Below are 20,055 nucleotides of genomic sequence, written 5' to 3' on the forward strand. Positions count from 1 at the left end.
CAAAAGACACAGCCCAAACCAGAAGTGGAGCTATGGCTCAAGTGGTAGAGCACTGGTCTTGAGCACAAATGCTCAGGGACAGCACCTGGGCCTTCAGTTCAAATCCTAGGACAGGTACAAGGGGCTGTTGGGAGGAAAGTAAGGATTTCATTCTCGCCCACCTCAGGCGGAAGTCAGAAGCATGGAGACTGGCTCGTCAGCCTCCCAAGGGGCTGGGGTGTGGACTTCAGATTCCCCCAGGACACGTTCCTGGAGCAAACCAAGCCCTCACCACCATAATCAGATCTGAGTGACTTCCACATTGCCTTCATCAAGGTGTGTGTGGGGGCGGTGGTACATCTCACCCTGCAAGCTGGCCATTTCATCTCTTTCCTGTCCCACCATCTGTACATGAAGGGGGGATTCATTCCTGAATGTGTGCTAGACAACGCTGGGTTGGACAGGTGTATGTTGATTACCTGACTGTGTGTTAGACAGTGCTGAGGTGGACAGGTGTATATTGATTACCTGACTGTATTAGACAGTGCTGAGGTGGACAGGTGTATATTGATTACCTGACTGTGTGTTGGACAGTGCTGAAGTAGACAGGTGTATATTGATGACCTGACTGTGTGCTAGAGGTAGACAGGTGTATATTGATTATCTGACTGTGTGCTGGACAATGCTGGGTTGGACCGGTGTATATTGATGACCTGACTGTGTGTTGGACAGTGCTGAGGTGGACAGGTGTATATTGATGACCTGACTGTGTGCTAAGCACTCTGGAGGCTCTGCCTTGTACGGCTGCTCTGCCCAGGGTGGTCAAGGCAGCGGCATGCTGGCCGCACAGCACCCTACAGCTCCTCATCTTGTCTTTGTTAACCGTGTCCTGGCATTGTGGGCAGGGATACCGAGGCTGGCAGAATTTCTCTGGCCGTCTCCATGTCACAGCATCTCACACTGCGGCTGTAACTCCCCTGGGGGGATTTCTGAGGGCCCTGGGCGGGGACCCCATTACCGGGGCCCAACTGCAGTAACCCAGCCTGAATCACAGGCCAGCAGCCTGGTGATCTGATAAGAACCATGCAGCAGGGGTAGCTATTTAAAAAATTAATAAACATTCATCCAGGCACCGGTGGCTCATGCCTGTATCCCAGCTACTCAGGAGGCTGAGATCTGAGGATCAAGGTTCAATGCCATCCCGGGCAGGAAAAGCTCGTGAGACTCTGATCTCCCATGACCCGCCAGAAAAAGGGGGTGGGGGGAGCCAGAAATGGAGCTTTAGCTCCACATCAAGGCAACAGCCTTGAGCACAAGAGATCAGGGACAGCTGACAGACTCTGAGTTCAAACCCCAGGAGTGTGGGTGGGGCGGGGTGGGCAGACATTGCCACTCGGCAGGGGCACAACGTACCCATAGCCCCAGCGACTCAGGAGGTGGAGGTGCGAGGATCACTGTCCAAGGCTGGCAAAAGCACGAGACTCGATCTGAAAGATAGACTAAAGGCAGTTATACTAGGGAGGGAGGGAGGGCTTTTGACTGCCCAGAGCATCTCCCCAGGCCGCCCCATCTGTGAGGAGCAGTGTACCTGATTCTCACAGGGCTCCTGGTCAGGCTGGAATACCTTGCAGCCCCAGCTGGGGGTCTCCAAGCCCTGCGGCCTTGCCCAGGTGGACATCAGGGCTGGAAGCCAAACCCTCGGAGGACAAATTCCGGTGTTCTGCACGACCAGCTCAGCTGCCTTCCGCCAGGCCTGGCCAGGGAGACCTCAGCTTCGTGTGTGTACCCACAAGCTCTAAAACCAGCCCTCATGGATAATGCTAGAAGAATGCCCTGCCGGGCCCCAGGGGTGCCTTTCTAACCAGCTCTGCTCCCCCGTCATTCTTCTGACAAATTCTCCTTTTGATCTCTGGTCCTCTGGGCATGCTTGCTTCCCAAAGTGGCGTGTGTTTGCACAAACACACACATACACACACGCTTGAGGGAGAAGTGGGCATGGGGGGGGGCGCGGATGGAGACTCTAAATCTGCTTCAACGTGGTGAAGAGATCGAGCTAGAAAGTTAGCAAGTTCTGCCCACTCACCAAAATACTAGTTGCTTTTTGTTGTTGGTCTGGCTTCTCTTTTCCCTCCCCCCTGCCCCCCTCTCTCTTTCTCTCTCTTTCTCTCTCTCTCTCTCTCGGCTTTTTTTGGTCTTCTTCGAGTTTCCTGTTCAAACTTGCAGGCGAAAATTCCTCCGCTTCCAAAAGGAACAGGCAAGAAATGCTGTAGGTTGGGTTTTCCAAGAAAGACGGGCAGTCAGGACCCTAGCTCAGAGACTTGACAGCGTAGAACCTGAAACTCTTTGTCCTTGGGAGTTGGGTTTATGGGGGGGTGGGGGAGTGGTTGAGGGGGTGGCATAGAAGGATTAGTCTCAAGAATTCATGGTTTCCCTCCCCATCCACCCCCCAGAAATCTTCTCCCCCCCCCAGCTGCCCAGCCCCCATCCACGGGGAGTGGAGACACGCCACATTCCTTCCTTGTATCCTCAGCAAAGGCATTTCAGAAGTGGTCCTAAGAGTTGGTTTTCCCCATCTTCTTTCACTCAAGACTGGAGATCTACCACTTGAGCCACAGCTCCACTTCTGGCTTTTAGGTGGTTCATTGGAGATAAGAGTCTCACAGCCTTTATTGCCTGGTCTAGCTTTGAGCCATGATCCTCAGAACTCAGGCTTTTGAGTAGCCAGGATTACAGGCAGGACCCAGCACCAGTCGGCACAACACAAAATTGAAAAGGGAAACATTAAAAAAAGACCAGTAGGATAAGTGGAGTGGGTTGGGGGGAGATGAATAATAATTTAACACGTCTGGAAATAGGCATTATTTTAAACCGATAGGTGAAAACCTTGATTTAATTGGGGCATAAAACCCGGTCTGCCTCTGACATTAACTGGCAGTGTGTGCATCAATTTTGGGGGCCTCAGTTTCTCCAACTTTTATTATCATTGCTGTTGATATCTATTCGCTATCTTTAAGTAGTTGTACAAAGAGGTTGCCACCCAACCAAGCGGTTTACGACTATGATGCGTCTTGAGCCATGTCACCCTTTCCAACATTCCCACTTTAAAACAAAGACTGAGAAATTAGAGGACGTGGACGTGTTTGGGGGCGGAGCTCCGTTCTTCCGTGGTGGCCGTTAACAATGCCGCCGTATTTCAAAGCACACGTTTGGGGAGACCGCTCTTGGTGTCTTTGAGTAGAGCTGCAAGTAGAACTTCACATTTGCTGTTCTCTTTGTCAAAGGTGTTGGGGGGGGTGATGTTGCCCAAATGTCAGACTCTTCCAACTGGGGATGGGGTCGGCTATGTGTCCAAAGAGATTCTTTCCATGTTCTCTGTCAGCCCTGCCAGCGCCCCTGGCTTCTTTCAAATCTGCATATGATGAGCATCGATCCTTGAATTCCATCAAGGAGAGAGGACAGGTGAATTTCCCATCATGCACTGGGTGAGAGGATGAGCATTCATCCTTGAATTCCATCAAGTGCAGATGGCAGGTGAATTTCCCATCATGCACCGGGAAAGAGGATGAGCATTCATCATTGAATTCCATCGATGACAGGTCAACTTCCCAGCATGCACCGGGTGAGAGGATGAACATTCATCCTTGACTTCCATCAAGTGCAGATGACAGGTGAATTTCCCATCATGCACTGGGTGAGAAGATGAACATTCATCCTTCAGTTCCATCAAGTGCAGATGACAGGTGAATTTCCCAGCATGCACCAGGCAAGGGAGATAAAGCGACCAGTTCTTCTGCCTGTCCTCCCTCCTTCTCCCTAGATGTTGCTTTGTCCCCCTACTGTCTTCCCACCTCCCCCATGCTGTGGGGGAGAAAATCTCTGTACTCCCCCCTAATGCTGTTGGGGAACACCACGGTGATCCCCCACACACACACCTGCTCCTCCATCCCTCAAAGTTCCCTCTGATGAGATTTTCCTGTCTGAGGGAGTCTCATCCACCTCCCGCCCTTGGTCCCGGTGTGTTCTTGATGATCTACCTCCACTGTTCACCCTCCACCGTGGGGAATATCTTACATGTGCACACGCGTGTGTGTGTGCACACGCATGCACATGTGGCGTATGTTCTACAGGTAAAGACAGAGGTCTTTCCCATCCTGTCTTCCCAGCTACTCAGGAGGCTGAGACGTGAGGATCGCGGTTCAAAGCCAGCTGGGGCAGGAAAGTCTGTGAGACTCTGATCTCCAGTGAACCACCAGAAAACCGGAAGTGGAGCTATGGCTCAAAGTGGTAGAGCGCTAGAGCCGTGATTGAGCTCAAGGACAGAACCCCAGATCCCGAGTGGAGGGCCCAGGACTGGCAGACAAAAATAAAAGGTTTCAAACTCAGAGACCTTAGTAGCAGTTACTGGTGGATTTCCTGCCCTTCAGAGAGCTGAGAGGGGGAAATGCTTGCTTGCTTCCGTGACGTGCATTCAAGTGGGAAGCAAAGACAGAGGGTGTCACTTGTGGACACCAAAAAGAAAACAAGGGAGCTGGGAAGGTGGCTCAGTGGTAGAGCGCTCACCTAGCATGCATGAAGGAAGCCCTGGGTTCGATTCCTCAGTACCAGCTACACAGAACAAGCCGGAAGTGGCGCTGCGGCCCAAGTGATAGAGCGCCAGCCTTGAGCAAAGGAAGTTCAGGGACAGTGCCCAGGCCCTGAGTTCAAGTCCCAGGACTGGCAAAAATAAAATAAAATAGCTCACAGTCCTGTAGCAAGCTGTGTTGAGAAACCTATTCCTCGCAGCCTTATGTCTGAGTGGAAAATCAGCCAGGTTGGGGGGAAGGAGGGAACAAATGTCCGGCAGTGAGTGTCATTCTGGAAAATTACGATACCTCTTCCTGCGGCCGGATGTAACATAGCCATCCATATTGTGTTCACGTCGAGTTTTCTGATCGTGGCAGACAGCCCTGATTGTAAGATATTCATGGGAAATCAGGAAGCTACAGCCTGTAGTCTCCAGTATGTAATGTCTCGAAAAGTTGCAGGTCTGTGTGTGTGTGTGTGTGTGTGTGTGTGTGTGTGTGTGTGTGTGTGTGTGTGTGTGTGGACTGGTCCTGGGATTTGAACTCAGGACCTGGCCATAATTCTTGAGCTTTGTTGTAGTTGTTGTTGTTCAAGGCTGGCGCTCTACCACTTGAGCCACAGCCCCACTTCCAGCCTTTTGCTAGTTCCCTGGAGAGTAGAGGCTCGTGGACTTTTCCTGCCTGGGCTGGCTTTGAATCAGGATCCTCAGATCTCAGCCTCCTGCTTGGCTAGGGATGCAGGCGGGAGTCACCGGGCCCGGCTCTCTTCTCCTGGGTGTGTCCTTCTGGGAAACAGTACAGGGGTCGCCGAAGAGCCCATCAACCCAGTCTTGGTTCCTGTTTCCTTGGCGAGCCCATTGGCTTCAACGCGCGTGTGTTTAAGATGGAGCTGTCCTGCTGCGTTTGCGGTATACAGGATCTCTACTTCCAGAATTGCTTTGCTTGAAGCCCAAGTCAGTTCCGAGCCTCGGTTTCCTTTTCCATGGTGACTGGAGACGGAGATGCAGGGTTTTCCACAGTCCAGTTTCAAAGCTCCCATCCTTCAAAAGGACTTACATTCACAAAGCAAACCTGGACCTCATCCAAACTCTTCAGCCTTCCTCCTTCCCTCCTTCCTCCCGCCTCCCTTCCTCCCTCCCTCCCTCCCTCCCTTCCTTCCTTCCTTCCTTCCTTCCTTCCTTCTCTCCCTCTTTCCCTCCTCCTCTCCCTTTGTTTTCTTCCCTCCCTCCCTTCCCTCTCTCTCTTTCTTTCTTTACCTTCCTTCCTTTCTTCCTTTTTCCTTCTTTCCTTTCTTTCTTCCCTCCTTCCTACCTTCCTTTGCTCCATTTTTCTTCTTTCCTTTCTTCCTTCTTTCTTTTCTTTTTCTTTCCCTTCCTTTTTTCTTCCTTTCTTCCTTCCTCTCTTTCTTTCTTTTTCTCTTCTTTCCCTCCCTCCTTCCCTTACTTCCCCCTCCTTCCTTCCTTTTTTTTTTCTTTCTTTCTTTCTTTCTTTTCTTTCTTTCTTTCTTTCTTTCTTTCTTTCTTTCTTTCTTTCTTTCTTTCTTTCTTCCTTTCTTCTTTTTCTTCCTCTCCTTCTCTCCCCTCTTTCCTCCTTCCCTCCCTTTCTACCTCCCTCCCTCTTACCTTCCCTCCTTTCCTTCCTTCCTTCCTCTCTCCCTCCCCTCCTTCCCCCTTCCTCATTCCTTCCTTCTTTTTTCTCTCTCTCTTTCTTTCTTTCTTTATTTCTTTCTTTCTTTTTTTTCTTTCTTTCTTTCTTTCTTTCTTTCTTTCTGTCTTCTTTCCCTTCCTCCCTCTCCCTCTCTCCCCTCTTTCCTTCCTCCCTCCCTCCTCCTCCATCTCTTCATTCCCTTCCTCCCTCCTTCTTTCCTCCCTCCCTCCCTCCCTCCCTCCATTTTACCCTCCCTCTTTCCCCCCTTCTTTGAGGAGCCACACCCCATAAACTCTGTCCACGTGGCATTGGCCAACCGCATCCCTAGCGTCCCCTGGGGTTTGAAGCCATCACGTTATAGGATGAAAGCTCCACATTCTGAAGAAGGCCTTCCAGAGCCTTCCGGTTCAGCACTGGCAGCATCAGTCTGCATCCCTGCGGGCCGGGGCGGGCTGGGTGCCGGGGCGGAGGTTTCCCTGGCTGCACTGGGCTGCTCCGGCTGGAACCCAGCCTCTCCCACCCTGGGCCTTGGAGGTTTCTTTGTCTGTGGAAGGGAGGACTCGCACTCAGAGCTTCAAAGGAAGCTCCTCACCAGAGAGCTAGGGAGTTCCTCACATCTCCGAGACCGGAGGACCTGAGTTCAAAGCCAGCCCCGGCAAGAAAGTCCGTGAGACTCTTAATGAACTCCCAATAATCACACACACACACACACACACACACACACACACACACACACACACACACACACACACACACACAGCCAGAAATGGGACTGTGGTTCAAGCAGTAGAGCGCACAAAAGCTCAGAGACAGCATCTAGGACCATGAGTTCAAACCCCAGGACCAGCATACGCCCCCTCCAAAAACAAAAAAACCACCCAGCACCGGGGTACATTCCTGCACCCCCGCCTGGTTTACCTTTTGTGCAAATCCACTCATTAGCCCCAAATCCCAGGGCCCCTCGCCAAGCCCGAGGGCCTCATTGGAGCTTCCAAAGTCTGTGCCCCCCACCCCCCTTGCCCACCCCCCGTCCCCCCTCCCACCCCCCCCTGCACGAGTCTGGGTGTCTCATTAAGCCTCTGTGTGTCTTCATTCAGTATTGTTTCCATTTGCTCAATGGGAGCATTGTTGGGTTCGCATCGTGGGTTTTGTTTTTCTTGCACACCCACGTGCGCACTTCAACTCCTTTGATCACCACCAAACAGTCAATCTGACGAGGAAGTCGAGCCAAGAGTTTGCGCGGGGGGGGGGGGGGGGGGGGGGAGGAGGAGGTGGGAAGCTGGCCTCTAGTTAGAACGAATCCCGGCTCCTCTCGGGAAACCATCGACCTCGGTAGGAACGGACGGATCCCCGATCCTGAGGCTAGCGGGGTCTGGCTTTGGGGTCATGAGGACCACAAACACCTGTTGTGTGCTTCTCGATCCCGGGACTCGGCAGTGGGCAGGGCTATCTTTTAAGGTGTGAGGATGGAGGCGTGGCTCAAGCGGTAGAGCACCAGCCTTGACCGGGCAAGCTGAGGCTCTGAGTTCAGGCCCCAGGACTAGAACGAAAATCAAAACTTAACTAATTAAATGAAAGCCGAGTACAACTGGGCACTGATGGTGGCTCACGCCTGTCATCCCAGCGACTCGGGAGGTTGAGATCGGAGGATCACGGTTCAAAGCCAGCCCAGGGCAGGAAAAGTCTGTGAGACTCTTCTCTCCAATGCACCACCAGAAAACCCAAAGTGGCGCTGTGGCTCAAGGGGTAGAGCGCCAGCCTTGAGCAAAACTGAAAAAACGCTCAGGGACAGCGCCCGGGCCCTGAGTTCAGCTCTAGGACCAGCAGAAAACAAAACGATAACAAAGAGAAGTCAACGTTCCCACTTCCGTTTTTCTCATCTCATTTGGCCCCCAAAGCTAGCCCTAGCGGCATGTCCATTTTAAGTTCCAAGCCGCAGCGCGTGGCAGGGACTCCATCTGTGGTTCTTCCTTCAGTGTCACAGGCTGTGTCTCCGGCTGACACCTGCGAGCCCTCCGAGGAGACTTGGGAGGCCCCCGGTCGGAGCCTGAGGTCCCGGGTCCACCCCACCCACCCCCACCCACACAGCAGGGCAAAGGCCTTGCCCTTCCTGTTCCAAGATGGTGCCACCCTGAAGGACAATGTGCTTAAAAGCCCATTGTTGTCTCGGGCCGATTTGGTTTTATTTTTGCTTTTTCTTCTTCTTCTTCTTCCCGTTGGTCAGTCATGGGGCTTGAACTCAGGGCCCCGGGAGCCGTCCCTGAGCTTCTTTTACTCAAGGCTAGCTGCTCTACCACATCGGGCCCCAGCTCCACTTCTGGTTTTCTGATGGTTCTTTGGAGATAAAAGAGTCTCCCGGGGACCTTTTCTACCCCAGCTGGCCTCGAACCTGGATCCTCAGATCTCAGCCTCCCGAGTGGCTGGGATGACAGGTGTGAACACCGGTGCCGGGCTGTGCGGGCGTGATTTTGAGCAATGAGTCTTTGTGGAATGGGCAGGACTGGACAGCCATCTTTTTGGAAGGAGAGTTGATGGGGGGTAAGCGGTCTTGGAGATGTGGGAGAGAGAGAGAGAGCAGCCAAGAATGAGTAATGGAAGGGACCAGAGAGAAGCTGGGTTGGTGTGTGGGGGGGGATAACCATCATCATCATCATCATCATCATCATCATCATCATCATCATCATCATCTTGTTGTCATCCTTTAGCCTGGGAGTGGGGGGGGGGAGCAGGAGGGTCACAAGGGGGAAAGGATTTGGATTGGGGGGAAAATAAAAAGACAATGCAATGGTGTCGCGCTTTTGCTAGCAGAGCATGCCACCCCAGCAGCGTGAAGGGTGGGGCTGTTAGCTGGTGATGGGCAGGAAGGAGAGAAGGGAGGGAAGGGGAGGGAAGGGGAGGGGAGGGGAGGGAGGGGAGAATCATTGTGCTGAGGTTGCGGTTTTCGGTGTCCCAGAAAAGTGAGTGCACACTTCTGCGTGTAGAAAGTGACCAACACACCCTCCCCCGACACACCCACCCACGTACACCCCTACACCCCCACCCCACCCCCCCGACATGTAGAACTTGAGAGATTACAAGACCAACTCCTAGGGTTTGGGGGGTGGGGGTGGGGGAGAGGGAAGGGGGGGGCTTCTGAACCTCAAGGAGTTTCCTAAACAAAAGGAATTTGAGAAGGGATTGGAGACACGGGGTGGGGGTGGGAGGAAGAGAAAAAAATAAATACCACCCTCCAGCTCACCCCCCCAGACCCCCTAAAACCAAGCCAACCTGACCCAGAGTCGGATTCTTAACTTTATACCACAGCACGTGGGGCCGGACACCACCGGTGGCTCCCGCCTGTCATCCCCGCTACTCAGGAGGCTGAGATCCGAGGATCGTGGGTGGGTTTGAAGCCAGCCAGGGCAGGAGAGTCCCCGTGAGACTCTCCATCTCCAAGGAACCAGCAAAAAGCCAGAATGGAGCTGTGGCTCAAGTGGTAGAGCGCCAGCCTTGAGTGGAAAAGCTCAGGGACAGCGCCCAGACCCTGAGTTCAAGCCCCGGGACTGGCACACACACAATAATAATAATAATAATAATAATAATAATAATAATAATAATAATAAGTAGAACGGCAAACTGACAGTGCCGCCCTGGAAAAGCCTGAGGTCCTGATCTCTGGCACACATAGTTACGTCTTCCCTTCTCCATGCACCCCTCCCCAACACATGACACACAACCACACAGACACACCCAGAGACAACATCACACCCCAGCCGATACACACGTGTTTTTCAACACGCACAAACTCCCATAGCACACAGACAGACACACAGACAAGGACACACGCACTTATGTGGCACGAATGTCCACACACACAATGCAAATATTCACATAGCACCTGTGTGTACACACGTACACACAACATACAGGATTGCACAGCAGTGTGTGCATGCACAACACTATTTTACATGATGCATGCGTGTGCACACAATGCACACATTTGTGTTGTGCATGCACACACATGACACACATATTTGCACTTATATTTGCCTGCATACCTGTATACTTCATGGCGCACACACGCACACACGCAAACCACAGACTTACATCTCACAGGCTTAAACGCACGATGCAGGCGCTAACACACCACATGCATGTGCACTGCACACAACACAGATGTACGTGGCACACGCGTGTACGCACACCACCTGTACCCCAGCTGCAGTGTGTTGGGTTGGCTTCTTTTTCCCCAGCCCTTTGCTGATAATGGCCACTTGTTCCCATCTGCTCTCAGAACAAAGTCCATGTGGCCCCTGTGCTCTTTCTGTCTGTCCATCTATCTCTCTATCCATTCATCCTTCCATAATCAATCCATCTGTATATGTATGTGTGTATATATGTATGTATTATCTGTCTGCTGTCTGTCTATTATCCATCTGTTTGTCCATATGACTGTCTATCCATCTACCTATATCTGTCCGACTGTCTGCTATCTATCTATCTATCTATCTATCTATCTATCTATCTATCTATCTATCTATCTATCTATCTATCTATCTATCTATCTATCTATCTATCTATCTATCTACCTGTCTGTCCATCCAACTGTCTGTCTGTCTGTCTGTCTGTCTGTCTGTCTGTCTGTCTGTCTCTCTCTCTCTGTCTCTCTCTCTCTCTCTCTCTCTCTCTCTCTATCTATCTATCTATCTATCTATCTATCTATCTACCTATCTATCTATCTACCTACCTACCTACCTGTCTGTCTGTCTATCTATCTATCTATCTATCATCTATGTATCCATCCGTCCGTCCATCCATCTAATTTACCTGGACCTTGCTAGGCAAATTGGATGAAATGCCCTCACTGATACTGAAAGATGACACCCCAAGACCCAACTTCCCCAGCTGCGGGGTGTTTGTTGTTCTCTGTAACAAACCACCGCCCAAACTCAGAAGCTGAGGATGGCAGCCATGTTCCCGTTCCACCCGACGTCCCGGGTCGGAAGTTTGGGTAGAAGAGGACTGGGGTTCCAGGAGTGGGGCTTCCGGTCCCCACGACCTTCACAGAGGTCACCGGGTGCTACACAAGCAATCATGCAGGTCCTCTCCGCCACCTAGAGGGAGGGGGGAGCCAGCGGGGCCTCTGTGGCCTAGGGAACATGCCGGATGTTGAGTCTTTGGTGTGTGTGTGTGTGTGTGTGTGTGTGTGTGTGTGTGTGTGTGTGTGTGTGTGTGTGTGTGTGAAGCAGCAAAATGCCAACAGTAACTCTGTAGGAGAAATACCGCTAGGAACCAAGACCCCAAGATCGGCCATGCCCCCTCCACACCTACACACACACACACACACACACACACACGCAGACAGGCACAAAGGTAGCCGGTCAGTAGCGGAGTTGGCTTTACTCATAAATCAAATCAGGAGAGGAGCAAAGCGCCGACAGCACTTAGATTACCCTTGTTCACCTCAAGAACACGTCGATCTGTGTTTATGGGGGGATAGAGGGGTGGGGGGGGTTCCCACTTTCCAAAGTTCGCCTGGTTCTTTTTTTAAGTTATCTTTAAGTGGTTGTTCCAAGGAATTGCTGTTTAACAAAGCAGTGGACGGACGCTGCGTCTTGATCAAAGTCAATCTTCTCCACACTCTACTTATTCCTCCCCTACCAACTCCTTGTTTGTTGTTGTTGTTGGTTGTGAGTCTTGAACTCAGGGCCTGGGCGCTGTCCCTCAGCTCTTCAGCTCAAGGCGGGCGCTCTACCCCTTGAGCCACAGCGCCACTTCCGGTTTTCTGGTGGTTCCTGGGAGATCAGAGTCTCACAGACTTTCCGGTCCAGGCTGGCTTTGAACCACGATCCTCAGATCTCAGCCTCCTGAGTAGCTGGGATGACAGGTGTGAGCCACCTCACCTGGTCTGAATGCCTCTTTCTCTTAAACAAAAGCCAATAATGACCAGTATGACCTTTGCTGTTTTGTTTTCTGCCAAAAAAAAAAAGATTAAAAAGTTAGGGCTTGCCAGCCACCTGTATCCTAGCTACTCAGGAGGCTGAGATGTGAGGATCACGGTTCAAAGCCAGCCTGGGCAAGAAGGTTAGTGAGAATCTTATCTCCAATGAACCACTTTAAAAAAAAATAGTGTAAGTAGAGCTACAAGTGTTAGAGCACAACTAGGTTTGAGCAAAAGGAAAAAAAAAAAAGGTCAAGAACAGAGCCCAGGTCATGAATTCAAGCCCCAGGATGAACAATTACATAAGAGCACACACACACACACACACACACACACACACACACACACACACACACACACACACACACACACACACACATTTTAGGGCTTGTAGAATAACACAGACAGGCGGTTAAGTCTTTTTTTTAATCCTGCCTCTTGGTGGATGTGTGATCTTGGGTAAAGTCAGTTTCCTCCGCTGTAAAGTGGAGATAATAACTTTATCTTAGAGGATTAATTGAGATAATCCATTCAAAGCACCGGCAAAGTCCAGCATCTGGCCAGACTCTCGGGAGGTTTAGCTGTTATGACAAGCGACTTGTGTCTGTGATTAAAGGCCGCTTTGGGCTCGGGACGTTTGTGCCAAATCGCTTTCCAGGACAGGCTCTGGGTTGCTTTTTGAGACTAGCCCCCCAAAACTCACTAGATTGTTGGAGAACAGGAACAGAATGATTCTTAAATCCGTACTCCACGTTCTCAGTGGGGTGTTTGTTGATGTTTGTGGTGCTGATCTTGGAGCTTGAAGGAAGTCAGGCGCTGTCCCTGAGCTTCTTTTGCTCAAGGCGAGTGCTCTACCACTTGAGCCACAGCGCCACTTCCGGCTTTTGGATGGTTCGTGGGAGATCAGAGTCTCATGGACTTTACCTCCCAGGCTGGCTTCGAACCCCAATCCTTAGCTCTCAGCTTCCTGAGTAGCTAGGATGACAGGCGTGAGCCACCGGCACCTAGCTTCTAGTTTTGATTTTCTTTTGAAAAAGTAGGATGATAAGGAATGGATGAGAACAATCTGGGGAAAAAAAATGGTTCAGGACCCACACTTACCTCCGGCAGGAAACTGAGTCACAAGGGTATTCCAATGAAGGAAGAGCAGAAAGCGAATCCAACAGGCCAGATCGATCTGCTTTACTGGAGAGTTGAAGAGGGACACCGTGGTGACCAGAGGAGCCCCGGGGACCCGAGGCGTCCTGGGGGGGCGGGGGGGGCAGAGGTGGAAGGGCTTATGTAGGGTGCTCTGTGGGGCGGGGTGGAAGGGAGGTGGAGAGCTATAAGCCCTTTGGGGGTGTCGCTCGTGGTGATCACCTGAAATGGAGGACCTCGGGAGACTGAGGGAGGGAGGGGTGGCGAAATGGGACTTCATGTCTCGATGAAGATTCTAGGTTGGAGAAGTTCTAGAAGGTTCCATGGCGGGGCAGGGAACGGGGCGGTGCTGAATTCTCAGACCAGGGCAGATTCCCATCGGTGAAGAGAGAGTTTGACAGCGTTCAAATCAAAGATGGCTCGTCTCCCACGGCCCCCTCCCACACCTTCCCACGTGGACCCGGGCGCCATGTTGGTGGACCAACGCTGGGTATGCATCAAGGTGGGGAGAGGTAAGGAGGGGCTGTGTTTGGCACGGGCTCAGTGGCCAAGTCCCAGGGAGGAAGGAGGCACATTTCCACGCCACAGGCTCACTCAGGGCCAGACCAGGTTGGTTTGCGCATCTTGGTTTCGTTGACTGCCACCACGGTGGCTACAAGAAGACATCTGGGCTTGGGTAAGCCCGCTGTGGTCTTGGTTTGGAACGGGGACTCGGAGTATGAGTTGAGTGGAAGTCACACTTTACTTTGGTGTGGGCGGGGGGGGGGCGGGGGAGTCAGGTTCCCTACTCTCTTAAAACCAAGCGGGACTCTTGATCATTGCTATCGGTTGTGGGGCTTGAACTCAGGGCCTGGGCGCTGTCCCTCAGCTTCTGTGGCTCAAGGCTGGCGCTCTACCACTTGAGCCACAGCACCACTTCTGGCTTTTTCTGCGTATGTGGTGCTGAGGAATCGAACCCCGGGCTTCATGCATGCTTGGCGAGCGCTCTACCCCTGAGCCACCTGCCCAGCCCGGGACTGGAGCGTTTTTTTGGCAAGGGGAGGAAGCAGAGGAGTTGGGGTTTTTCGAGAGCAGTCGTGGGTCCCGCACTTCTCCAGGCTTTGCTTTTGCGTGTCTGGCACAAGCAGAGAGCAGTTTCCTTCCTTGTCTCCAGGGCTGGATGGCTTTCCAGATCTTTCCAGGACAGACATCAGGCCTGCTCTCCAACTGCGACTCCGTGGCTTGCTTCTCAACTTCTACCCTTTCCTGTGATTCTTAAGATGGTGTGTGTGTGTGTGTGTGTGTGTGTGTGTGTGTGTGTGTGTGTGTTAAAGAACCGGACACTGGTGGTTCACACCTGTTCATCCATCCCAGCCCCTCAGGAGGCTGAGATCTGAGGATCGCAGTTCAAAGCCAGCTGGGGCAGGAAAGTCCATGAGACTCTTCTCTCCAATGAGCCAGCAAAAAGTTGGACGTGGAGCTGTGGCTCAAGCGGTCACACGCCAATCTCTAGTTAAAAAAAAAAATTCAAAGACAGTGCTAGGCCCTGAGTTCAAACCCCAGGAGTGGCACACACCAAACCCCACCCCCACCCCCGAAAAATGGGGGGAACAAGTTCAGCTACTGTTTAATATGGCTTTGGGGTAATTTTTCTACCGCATTCCTTTCTGCTTTGTCACTCCACTTTAAATCTATCATTTTCCTTCTCCTTCTCCCTCTTATCTTTTTTCTCCCTCTGTCTCTCTCTGTCTCTGTCTCTGTCTCTCTGTCTGTCTCTGTCTGTCTCTCTGTCTCTGTCTCTGTCTCTGTCTCTCTCTGTCTCTCTCTCTGTCTCTCTCTGTCTCTCTGTCTCTCTGTCTCTCTGTCTCTCTCTCTGTCTCTCTCTGTCTCTGTCTCTGTCTCTGTCTCTGTCTCTCTGTCTCTCTCTGTCTCTCTCTGTCTCTCTCTGTCTCTCTCTGTCTCTCTCTGTCTCTCTGTCTCTCTGTCTCTCTGTCTCTCTGTCTCTCTGTCTCTCTGTCTCTCTCTCTCTCTCTCTCTCTCTCTCTCTCTCTCTCTCTCTCTCTCTCTCTCTCTCTCTCTCTCTCTCTCTCTCTCTCCCCTCCTAAGCAAGATACTAGCTTATCTGGCAGGATGTAGTCTGTAACTCTGACCCTGATTCAGACAAGTCATGGCTGCAGAAATCCTCGGAGAATTAGAACCTTCTAGATCCAGCTGGACAATGTTCCCTTTCACTCCAGCTCCAGAACACAGCTGTCTCCAGGGTGGGCTGTGGCTTAATAATAACAATAATAATAATAATAATAATAATAATAATAATAATAATAATAATAATAATAATATAATGACATTTCATCCATTTGCATATTTAAATCTGGGCAAGTGAGAAACAGCTTTCCGATTGGATCTCTACGACTTTCTTTTTCCTTTTTCTGGAGCTCTGCTCTTTCTCAGGCACCCGGGTGGGTCCAGGACCGGACACAACACAAAGGCATGAGATGTCAAGTCCGCAACTCTGTCCACTGCAGCGTTGGATGACCACAAAGGAGCTGGGGGGAAGAAGGCCGGGCATCAGTGGCTCCCGCCTGTCATCCCAGCTACTCAGGAGGCTGAGCTCTGAGGATCGTGGTTAAAAGCCAGCCCAGGGCAGGAAAGTCCAATTAACCAGTTAAAAAAAAGCTTGACATGGTGCGGTGGCTCAAACGGTAGAGTGCCAGCCTTGAGCAGGATTAAAAAAAGAAGCTCAGGGACACAGCACCCAGACCCTAAGGCCAAGCCTCAAGTATTGGGGTATGCACACACACACACACACACACACACACACACACACACACACACACACACACACGCACATACACAGAGTGGAGAGAGCAGGCATAGTAGAGGCCCAGCTACCTTAGAAGCTTCTAGACCTGCAGCCATCATGGCTCCAAGCCTTGGCCCTGAGCTTCTTTTGGAAATGAATCCTCTAGAATGTCTGAGAGCAGAAGACCCAGGCAGGCAGAATATCAAAATCCCCAGGGCCCAGGGGCCTAGTTGGAGCCAAGTCCTAGCTCTGCGGGCTATGAGCTAGCCAACAGCCTCAGGCCTCAGTTTCTCCATCTGTGAGGATATTTTGTTGTAGTTGTGGGTTGTGGGTCTTGAACTCAGGGCCTGGCCGCTGTCCCTGAGCTCTTCAGCTCAAGGCTGGCGCTCTACCACTTGAGCCACAGCGCCACTTTTGGTTTTCTGATGGTTCCTTGGAGATAAAATTCTCATGGACTCTCCTGCCCAGGCTGGCTTTGAACCACGATCCTCAGATCTTCCGTGTGGGTTGTAGACAAAGCTAAGGAAAAGAAAAGATGGAATCAGAAATTGCCCTCTTTTGGGTATTTTGAGGCGGGGCGAGGCCTTCTTGGAACAAAGCCCCTGGGAAGGAGAAAACATCAAATGTGGGAAGGGCAGCTATGTGGAAGTTCTGGTGTGGAGGGCCTGGGATCGGCCGGGCTTCGGGGAGATCGGGGAGATCGGAGGAGGAAGGCAGTTTTACCCAAGTCTTTAACAGGTCTTTTTCTAATTATAGCCAAGCAGAGCCTGGGGAACGCGGCCTGCCTCTGAGCCAAGGACCTGTATTTTCTTTGGGAAAAGAAGGCAGGAATTGACTGGCTTCCAAAACCCAGGCTTGGCAGAGGCCCATGCGGGGAGCTCGGGCCAGGAAGCCCAGGAGGACTTAATCCACTTAGGTGCTTATTCAGGAAGCACACGTTGATGGAAACTCTGCTCTATGTCCTCCCTGGAACAGGGGGTCGGGCCCAGTAGCTTTCATCCAAGAAACAATCCACTGGGAATAATAATAACAACAACAACAAAGTCGTTGGATGTTCTTCTATTTGCTCTTTGGGTAATAACCTTTGCTTCTGTATTCACAGCTCCATGTCTTTACTAGATACTTCCCTGCTAGATCATTCACCTCTGTTATTTCCCGGCTGACTTCTGTGCCAACTCTTGCTTTGTCTGGGGACCTCTGCATGCATGCACGCGCACACACACACACACACACACAACTTGTGTCATCCTATTGTGTACCTTGTAGCGCTTGCACTTCAGAGAGATGTAATCCGTTGTTTCCCGATAACCTGTGAGTCCTAGATGCTTTTCTTGTCACTACAATTCGGGGGGAGGAGGGAGGAGATGCAGGAAGGAGATGCTAGAAGCATCTATCTGTGTTGCTCAAGTGGCCCGTCCGCAGAGCTCACGCAGTTGAAGGAAATGGCGCTTCCTTCCCGAGTGGACGCCCGGAGATTCGTTTATCCCGTGGGAACCATTTCCCTGGGTTTACCACGACTCCCAGAGCAGTCTTGGGGAAGGGGGGGGGGCGGGGTGAGCAGCCAGGGAAGAACTCTTCTGTTAGCTTTGACCTTGAAGGAGAAAGTTGTCCAGAAAATGATTCCCAGGCAGAGAGAGAGAGAAGAGAGGACACCTTATCACAGAAGCAGGCTAGAGGTCCAGACCAGCAATCTCCCGCTTAATCCCTGCCACCATGATGGATGTGTTGAGAGATTGGGAAGAGAAGCAGGCGGGTTCTGGGCCCCGCCCGCCTCCACTCACCTTTTGTTTATTTCCTCTCTGATTTCCCCTCCTGGGATCCAATAAAGTCTTTCTGGAAATACCGTCGGCTTACCGAAGGGGAGGGGGAGGGAATGGTTGTGGTTGTGTTTTTCCACGTGCAGACACACAACTCTGAAGAGGAAACAACCGTACCCCCGGGACCGGCCAGGAGCCAGTCTGATGGTCTCAGGGCCGGGAGGGGATGGGAAGGGTGAACCCCATTCCCCTTAGGAAACCCCATCTTTGCCACCCAACCCTCCCCGTGAGGGCAAAGCCTGGTAGGACATTTGTCTGACAGCCGAGCACCCTGAAACTCAAGGCCTCTCACAGTAGGGGTAGGTGAGCCCCTCTTGCCAGTATGAGGGGTCAGGAACTCCCTGATTTCCAGCCTGGGTGTGTCCCTCTGAGAGACGCTGCCCCCCACACCCCAAGAAGCTGGGAAAGGGGGAAGCAATCTGGATAGATTTGAGGGTGTCATAGCACCGTGGAGTCTCCCTGGCTCTCGTGTGCCACCGTGGAGTGGGGCATGTGTTCCCGGGGGACCCCAGAAAGGGGGTGCTTCCCGCAAAGCAAGGAGGGATGCAGGAGACAGCAGAACTCACATGCAACGTGGAATAACATCCCTGCTACAGCAGGGGTAAGGGCAAGGGCAGGGAGGGCTGACAAAGGGAGAGAGGAAGGGGGGCAGACGGACAGACAGATGTGGCCTGGGGCCTTACGTGGGGAGGGGAGAGATGGGGGGACAGGGAGGGGCAATGTGGAGCAAGATGCTCACACACCCACATATTGACTTGAATCCCTTTGTACAAATGTTTAAAGATATGTGTGTGTGTGTATGTGTGTGTGTGTGTGTGTGTGTGTGTGTGTGTGTGCATGCGCACATGGTCCTGGGGCTTGAACTCAGGCCCTGGGTGCTTTTTTTTCCGCTTGAGGCTGGCACTCTACCACTTGAGCCACAGTGCCACTTCCAGCTTTTTGCTGGTCCAGTGGAAATAAGAGTCTCACAGACTTTCCTTCCCCAGGCTGGCTTCGAACCGTAATCCTCAGATCTCTGCCTCCTCCTGAGTAGCAGGGGTGACAGGTGTGACCCCCCACACACACACCCTGACCCCAGCAGAGATGATGTAATAAATAGAATAAGATTTGCATTTTCTGCAAAATATGTGTTGATTTCTTACTTTATTATTCATGGATCTAAATATTCGTGCATGGATAATTATAAATAGTCACTTATTTATTGTTATAAGTGGGTTATAACACATGATTCATTATTTCCACATATAACTATTTCCACCAAAATAATTTATATTGTATTTATAAACAATGTCCTTTTAATGTTTGTAAAGGAACAATATTACCTGTTTCTGAACATCATTACGAGTAGTATGCATTTATTGTTTGCCATTTATCAATAATATTTAACACTTATGATTAAGAACACTGTAATAAGACTGACGTGGGTGGCTCCCACCTGTCACCCCAGCTACTCAGGAGGCTGAGATCTGAGGATCGTGGTTCAAAGCCAACCCGGGGGCAGAAAAGTCCATGAGAGACTCTGATCTCCCATGAACCAGCAGAAAACCGGAAGTGGCGCTGTGGCTCAAGCGGTAGAGCGCCGGCCTTGAGCTGAAGAGCTCAGGGGCAGCGCCCAAGCCCTGAGTTCAAGCCCAAGGCCGACAATCATCATAATAACAATAAGAATACAGCAGTAACAATAAGAAGAAGCCCATAATACAGTGGCTGCTGTTCTGTGTAGGCAGATAGAGCACAACCCCTCTTTTGTGTTTCCCAGGGGTTGACCCATCGATCGTCCAGAAAACTCTTCTTGCTCTCCCATCCCGGGGGTTCCCCCTCTTTTGATGGTTCGGGGAGGTGGGGGGGTGGTCCGGGCTGGAGGTAGCTGCAGCTGACCACATCCCCACCCCCACGAAGTTAACCTCCTGCGTCTCCCTCCACAGGTGTTGCAGGTGAACAAGGAGATGTCCGTCCTGCTCTATGTGATATTCCTCGCGTATCTCCGTGGCACCCAAGGCGAAAGTTCGGCTCGGAGGGATGCACCCCAAGACTCGCTCAGCTCGCTGATCATCAAGCTCCTCCAGGCCGATCTCCTGAAGAACAAGCTGTCCAAGCAGATGGTGGACGTGACCCAGAGCTACCAGAGCGTCCTGCCCGACGGGGACACCCCGGGAGGCCCCGACACCCCCCGATCCGAGTTCCAGCCGGTGATGTCCACCGACACGGAGCTGC

General features: G+C 51.7%; 1 protein-coding gene across 1 annotated transcript in view; it reads left to right on the forward strand.

Annotated features, from left to right (window-relative positions):
• Positions 1-20,055, forward strand: part of Ntf3 (neurotrophin 3) — a 49,432-nt gene that overhangs the window by 28,588 nt on the left and 789 nt on the right. The window contains exon 2 of the mRNA XM_070014363.1: positions 19,767-20,055. This exon is cut by the window's right edge and continues 789 nt beyond it. Within this exon, the coding sequence (XP_069870464.1) occupies positions 19,767-20,055 (289 nt within the window). The remainder of the gene's footprint in view (positions 1-19,766) is intronic.

The sequence above is a fragment of the Dipodomys merriami genome, unplaced genomic scaffold (assembly GCF_024711535.1).
Source record: "Dipodomys merriami isolate MVZ:Mamm:240054 unplaced genomic scaffold, mDipMer1.0.p SCAF_961, whole genome shotgun sequence".
Classification (NCBI taxonomy): Eukaryota; Metazoa; Chordata; class Mammalia; order Rodentia; family Heteromyidae; genus Dipodomys; species Dipodomys merriami.